General features: G+C 33.3%; 1 protein-coding gene across 1 annotated transcript; it reads left to right on the top strand.

Annotated features, from left to right (window-relative positions):
- The first annotated feature begins 837 nt into the window (after positions 1 to 837).
- Positions 838 to 5,261, top strand: LOC106473136 (pyruvate dehydrogenase phosphatase regulatory subunit, mitochondrial-like). The gene is made up of 4 exons (XM_013933817.2): positions 838 to 1,031; positions 1,454 to 1,543; positions 2,892 to 3,071; positions 4,539 to 5,261. Exons 1-4 carry the CDS (start codon positions 840 to 842, stop codon positions 4,947 to 4,949), a joined length of 873 nt encoding a protein of 290 aa, XP_013789271.1. The 5' UTR covers positions 838 to 839; the 3' UTR covers positions 4,950 to 5,261.
- Positions 5,262 to 7,159: the final 1,898 nt, after the last annotated feature.

The following is a 7,159-nucleotide window of genomic DNA, read 5'->3' as shown; positions in this document are numbered from 1 at the left end:
GTCCATGATACTTTCAGTACTCTCCTATAGATCCACATTTGTTTTATGTTCTGTCCATGATATTTTCAGTACTCTCCTATAGATCCACATTTGTTTTATGTTCTGTCCATGATATTTTCAGTACTCTCCTATAGATCCACATTTATCTTATGTTCTGTCCAAGATATTTTCAGTACTCTCCTATAGATCCACATTTGTCTTATGTTTTGTCCATGATATTTTCAGTACTCTCCTATAGATCCACATTTGTCTTATGTTCTGTCCAAGATATTTTCAGTACTCTCCTATAGATCCACATTTGTCTTATGTTCTGTCCAGAATATTTTCAGTACTCTCCTATAGATCCACATTTGTCTTATGTTCTGTCCAAGATATTTTCAGTACTCTCCTATACATCCACATTTGTCTCATGTTCTATACCAGATATTTTCAGTACTCTCCTATAGATCCACATTTGTCTTATGTTCTGTCCAAGATATTTTCAGTACTCTCCTATAGATCCACATTTCATACGTCTCAATCTTTTTAGCAGTCACTTTAGATTTTGTCCACGTTTCTGCACTATATAGTAGGGTTTACCACACATAGCCATTGACTAGTTAATATTTAGAAGTAAACAAAATATTTGACTAAAAATAGTTTTTGGTGCTATAAACACAACTTCGAAAGTGACTTTCTTGTATCCCACTCCTCAGAGAAATTGTATACATTTCTCTGGAGACAGTTATCTCTTATGATCAGACGAAACACACGTTCAAAGTTACTTGTATGGAAATATACGAAAAGGAAAAAAATTTTGAAACAGTCTTTGTATTTTTTTGAATTCTTCTAGCTACTTCATGGTATCTCCAACTGCTCAAGAGACAAGAATCAACCAGTGGATGCAGAAACGCTTGCCTTCTGATGGCTCGGTGGCACTGAGCGATGTCACTTCCATGTACACAGTTCTAAATGTGGTTGGACCCAAGTCGAAGGAGCTCATGACTGAGTTGACCCAATCAGACATGAACATGCCAGCATTTACTTCTCAGGTATGCTAGTTAATGTATTACGCTTTTATGTATCTGTTGCCGTGTGGTTTTTCTCGTACTTTCCGAGACAACGAGAAAGACGCAACATTTACTTTTCATGTATTTTACCAGAATAAAGTAATCCATGTGTCTTACTCCATTGAAGAATAAGGTGAAATATGTAGCCAATGTCATCTTTGATATGTAATTAGATATCGTATCAGTTTTTTTTAGTGATATTACATAAAATGAGAAATATGTTTATGCTAAAACCTTTTTTCTTTTTGGATCAGACTTCTTAACAATAAAAAAAAAACATGTTGTTCTTGTCGGTGAAACTGTGGAAAATGACCATGTTTTATAAATCAAAGAAACTTGGCCATTGAATAGACAGTCGAGTACTGGTGAGCTTCTTTTGAAAATATTCCATGTTTTTCCGTCAGACTCTTCACGTCGGTCACATCAGTGGAGTATTAGTTATGGGATTCAACAATACAGGAGAACCTGGCTATTCCCTGTACATACCTTCAGAGGTAAGTGTGCTGTGTTTGTATATTAATACCTAACAAATCATTGGTATATTTACTTGTGCATATTTCATTCAGATAATAATCATAATAGCATTAATAAAGTACATTTTAAAAAAATATAAAAGTCAGTACAAGATTTGCTAGGTTTTTTTTTAATTTATAAATAAAAATTGGTCTGATCAATATTTCATTTAAGAATTTTTGATCTCATAAATTAGAACTAAAAAAATAGTTTATCTGCTCTGACCATGAAATATATTTAAGCAATAAAATCCGCTTCACTTTAACCTAGTCAGTAATGTTATGATCCTTTCACCTGACCCAACATTTTGAAAGTTTTTTTTTTGCTTTTTTTTCTCAAGGGTTGAAACTAATTTGAATCTTAAATTTCTCATAGTTCAAAATGCAGAACTAGTAGAAAAATAAACAACATACAATATTTGTTACAAAAAATTTGAAAATTTAGCTAAAAGGTTTCCAGTATGAAGAGAAATTTCCTTTAATGTCTATTCTAAAACTTAATGTATAACGATAATTGAATTAGATTCAACATTGTTGGGGGAATGGTACGAAAGTTGTCTAGTTAGGTATAACCATAAAATAATGCAATATTATGTGTAGCAGTCAGAGAACAAAAAACCACCGTAAATGGAACAAACTTTCAACACATTCGTGTGTCCTCTTCGGAAGACAACATGAGATTGAAGAGAAAACACACATATCAAAACTTCTGACAGTTTTAACCTTGAAAATTCAACTTGTTATTCCTTATTTAAGAAATGCTTTTAAACCCTAGATAGTTTTATACACACAATTCTAAGTCAGGAAATTAGACTTGTCATTAGTTACAAATGTGCATATGATTTCTGGGATTTTGTGATAATTTTCTGCTTTTCTGCACTATTTCATAGTTAATGTGAGTATGATGTCTTTATGAACTCCTTTGAACTGTATTTGTATTTTTAAAAAGTATGATGCTAACAGTTACTAAACCTTTGTAAATAAAACTATACTGAAACGACTTGAAACTCTTAACGCCAACTCACAGATAGTAATAATGAATTGTAAAGTTAACTTTAAACAGATTTTCACATAATTTTGAGCAAGAACTACACACTCTGAGTTTAATTGAGGGAAGAAAAATAGCATTTGCTCAAAATGTCAACGACAGAATAATCTTTTAACAAAAAAATCACAGAAAGAAGTATTACTTGCTCTTATTCTATGTGCATCTGAAAAATGGACTGATTTGTAATCGGAGACTAGACCAACCCTTGCAATGGCATAAAGAGTATTGCTCTGTTTTTTGATGTCACACAATAGACTGATACATTTTCTCTTTCTTCCCCAGTATGCCCTTCACGTGTATAACCGCCTCGTGACAGTAGGTAAAGATTTTGGAATCAAGGATGTCGGCTATTATACGCTGAGATTTCTTCGAATAGAAAAATTTATTCCTTTCTGGGGAGAAGAACTAGACAGTAACACTACACCTTTTGAAGTGAACCGTGGTTTCAAAGTGAAAATGCAGGTTTGTGTTTTTCCTGACATACCTCTCAAAATAACTTACTTAAAAATGTTAATGAGCATCTTTTGAGAAGTAAACAATTCCTATTTCTCATCTCTACCTCAAACTGTGATTCGAATGACTCTCAGGTTTCTTACAATGTAATATTTTTAATGGGCCAGTAAAGAATATTGTGCTACATTACATTCTTTATAATCAATCAGCGGTAAGATTACAGACTTACAACACTAAAATCTGGGGTTTTAAAACAAATACACGTTATGTATAAGTGGTTTTTAACATGTGGACTGAGTTTGATAAGGAATTCTCCTGCCAGTTTGAGCTTCATGTTAAGTCCTTCAGTTCCCATTGACCATATTGTTAGATATGTATGACTGTTAATTTTAAGTTTAATACAAGAATATTATCTAGTTTATATTGTGCAGGTGTTGAAGTGATAGTTATGGCAAGTTTGGTTACTTAACTGTTTACAAATTGAATCTTTGTTGTGTAGTTCAGTTGTTGTGAATTGATGTCACGTAACTTAAACCTTCTGAATTTTTTGTTGTTGCTATAATTAAGTATTGTTGCATCATATAATATCTAGTAGCATGTAGAAAGTTCTAGATTGCTGTCAAGTGTATACACATGTTGAGACAGATATAGATTGGGTGATCGTGAGTTAAGCCATAAAGAGTGTATAGTAGCGACTTTTAAAGTGTAATAATCACAGATTGTATTGTAATAACAGAGTAGAGAAGAATAATTCTTCTTGTCAATTTGGTTCTAAACTAACCTCAATGGACTTTTGATGTAAAAGAGAATTATTTAAAGCCCTGGATACAACTGTGGTAACCCACAAGGTAAAGCAAGTGAAATTCTCACTGATTGTATTGTAACAACAGAGGAAAGGAGAATAACTCATCTTAGCAATTGTGTTCTAACATAAATGAACCAGCCTTTGTGGACTTTAGCAAAAAGAGATGATTAACTGTGTAACGAACATTTGTATATATGTTTGACTTGTTTTAATATATTATTTTAAAACAAATGGACTGTGTGCATTTGTTTATTGTTGAAATTTATCACCTACTGTAAAGAAACCTGTGATTACAGTTTGTACCCATTTGGCTTACTTCTCATGTGGAAATGATACATTAACAAGATTTTGTTAAAGATTTAAAGTATTTTGTACACAAAAAATATGATTATTTTAATTAAAGATTTGTTATCTTTGTACTCAGACTCTTATCATCAATGAAATTGAAAAAAAATGTACATACCTTTTAATTTTTCGTCAATCTTGAAAGATCTTTCAGTCAAGTTCTTACATTTTCTCATATGTCTTATTTTCCTTTCCTGTCCTCAGGTACACCATGCTTCATCAACAAGTTATTTTACATGACGAGTGGTAGAATGAGACATGTGTACTAGGTCTTGGCTTGCCACCTCTTCTCTTTACTATCATGTTTTCTTTTTTTTTCTTTACAGAAAGAATACTTCCTTGGAAAATTTGCTCTTAAACATCAGGTTGAGAAAGGACTTTTCCGGAGATTAGTACACTTTCAACTAGACAATCATAATCCTAACACGGATCTTTGGCCCTGGGGAAGGGAGCCTATTTATCGAAATGGGAAGTTTGTGGGTATGACGACTTCATCTGGCTACGGTTTCACTCTGGAGCGAGTGGTGTGCCTCGGTTTTGTGCACTGTTTCGATGAGAAATCTCAAGAACCTCAAGTTGTTACTAATGATTACATATCTAAAGATGCCAGGTATGAAATACAAATAGCAGGAAAGACGTTTCCTGCGAGGGCTAGCTTACATCCTCCCAAAATCCCTGTAGTCACAATGACTGGAACAAATATTCGTTATGTTCCAAAGGCTCGAGCAAAAGTTTGAAACTGTTACTTTTTGCTGAAATAAATTTCAGGTTGTAGTTATCTGGATTTAGTTAAAGATTAAACATTGTGTGCAGAAATAATCATCACTGGAAAGTATTGAGTTTGTATATTACTTTTTGAGGCAACGCTATACTTTGGTTCTAAATCGCGTGTTGACATGTAGAAGATACTGTTTGTTGCTTATTTAGAACTTCCTTACAACACTAATTTTTTATTATTACTGCAAAATAGAAAACTCAGTGTTAATATATAGAAGTTTCCCAACAAAGTGTGAATTTTGGTTATTACCTCACTGAGGAGTTAAAGTAAGAAATTTATCACAACTTTATTTATTTTAAAAAGAAGTTTTAACTGGATAATTTTCCCAGTTACAGTAATGAAGAATATTTTTTAGAACAGTGCAATCATTCTACGTACACAAGGATTAATAAGTATTTAGAATTAACAGTGGTTACTTATGCATTTGAATATCAATTTGTGTGAGATAACAATCAGACATACAGAGATGTTTCTGGGTATATATTAATAAAGTTTCTTGATCTTTCTTCCGTTCGTGTGGTCAGGATGTCACAGAAAAAAATCAGAAGCCTTATTATAAAAATTAAACAAATACATAAGTTCCCCCCCTCATAGACATTCTGAATCTTATGCAAATATTTCACATTTTTTTATACTTAGCCATAAATATATACATGCATAAGTACCCATTATCAATTCTAACACTTAAAAGCTGTAACTTTTAATAAAGTAATACCTAGTTTCTGATTATGTTATCCATGTAAATGTTTAACAACACATTGCAAGTTATCTAGAATTTAAAAAAGCTGGTTCAAAATGTTACATGGGCTCACATTTTTATTTTACAAGAATATTAAAAAAAAAGCCCTGAGAGTAGTCCAAGTTTTACAAAGATACTTGAATAACTTCACTGGACACATCGATGTAAAAACTTAACACCCATCCTATTCATGAAAAGGTTGAGAAATTTTATCTTTACATTTCTATGATTAAAAAGACTTAACTCTCATATAAAAACTATCTATTCATGCTCCTTGGGAGGCTTGGAGATTAACAAAAATTTCACACTGCATTTGTTAGGTAGTTGACATAGGCTCTATATTCCATTCTAATATCTACAGGTTAATGGACCTGAGAAACTTGTAACTAAAGTACCCAGGGAAGAACTGGACATCATCTCAAAAGAGAAAGCTCTACATATTGCTCTCGGGCTGGATGAGATTCGCAGTGCCATAGGAGACAGGGCAATCAAGTGCGTTTCTCTAAAGGTATGGCCAAGTTACGAAGCAGTGCTCGATATAACTACGCAGAGGTCCAGTGATAACAGTATACAGGAGTTAGAACCGTAGTTTTTTCTAATGTATAATACAACAACTTAGAACACCATTGTATGTCTTTTTTACCTTATGATGAAGAAACAAATTATTAATAAAGAGACGGTTGAAAAGATTGAGGTAAAGTATAAGACAGTACGTCATCCACTTTGGTAGTCTATCTGTTCATGAGAAAGATAGGGTAGTATAAAATTTGTAAGCCCAAATGGTTTTTTTTAAGTCTCGATTTCATTTTATGTTATGCATGAAGCAAACAAAGCTCAGGTACTTGTCCTATGTCCAGGTTATGAACTTAAAAAAAGTGGGGGTTGACTACTGTGACGAATAACACATTATTTTCTCTCCAAAAGCTTTAAGAACTCTATGTATATGCTGCATGATGGTCAGGGTGACTTTGTAGGAATAGACAGTGGCAGGTATTCTTTCTGTAAAAATTTTCAACACCTAGCTATCACGTCCTTCCACAGTGTTTCACATAATTGACAGTCATGGGCCAAAGTAGAAAGTGGGCATAACTCAAGAACGGCTATTCGTATCGACCTTATGGTGGATGTAGGAGTAGGAACTTTAGCTGAGTTTATGTAATGTAGTATTGTAAAAGTGACAGCCAATTTTTTAATTGCATTCCTCCATAAAGAATGCTAGATATATAAGACATTTGTGTGCCTCCCCACACACACACACACACACACTATGGGTATGTCGTGTTATATAATACCTAATGAAGTTTGTTTTTCGTGTAAGGATGTGGCACCCTCTATGAATGTAGCTAACTCAATAACAGCAGTAATGGGGGGTGGAGAGGGTTGTGAACGCTCCATTAACATGCCCCTTGTTCCAAAGTTTGGCCTAGCAA

Source organism: Limulus polyphemus, unplaced genomic scaffold (genome assembly GCF_000517525.1).
Source record: "Limulus polyphemus unplaced genomic scaffold, Limulus_polyphemus-2.1.2 Scaffold5915, whole genome shotgun sequence".
Lineage (NCBI taxonomy): Eukaryota > Metazoa > Arthropoda > Merostomata > Xiphosura > Limulidae > Limulus > Limulus polyphemus.
This window is presented reverse-complemented; position numbering and strand designations above follow the sequence as displayed.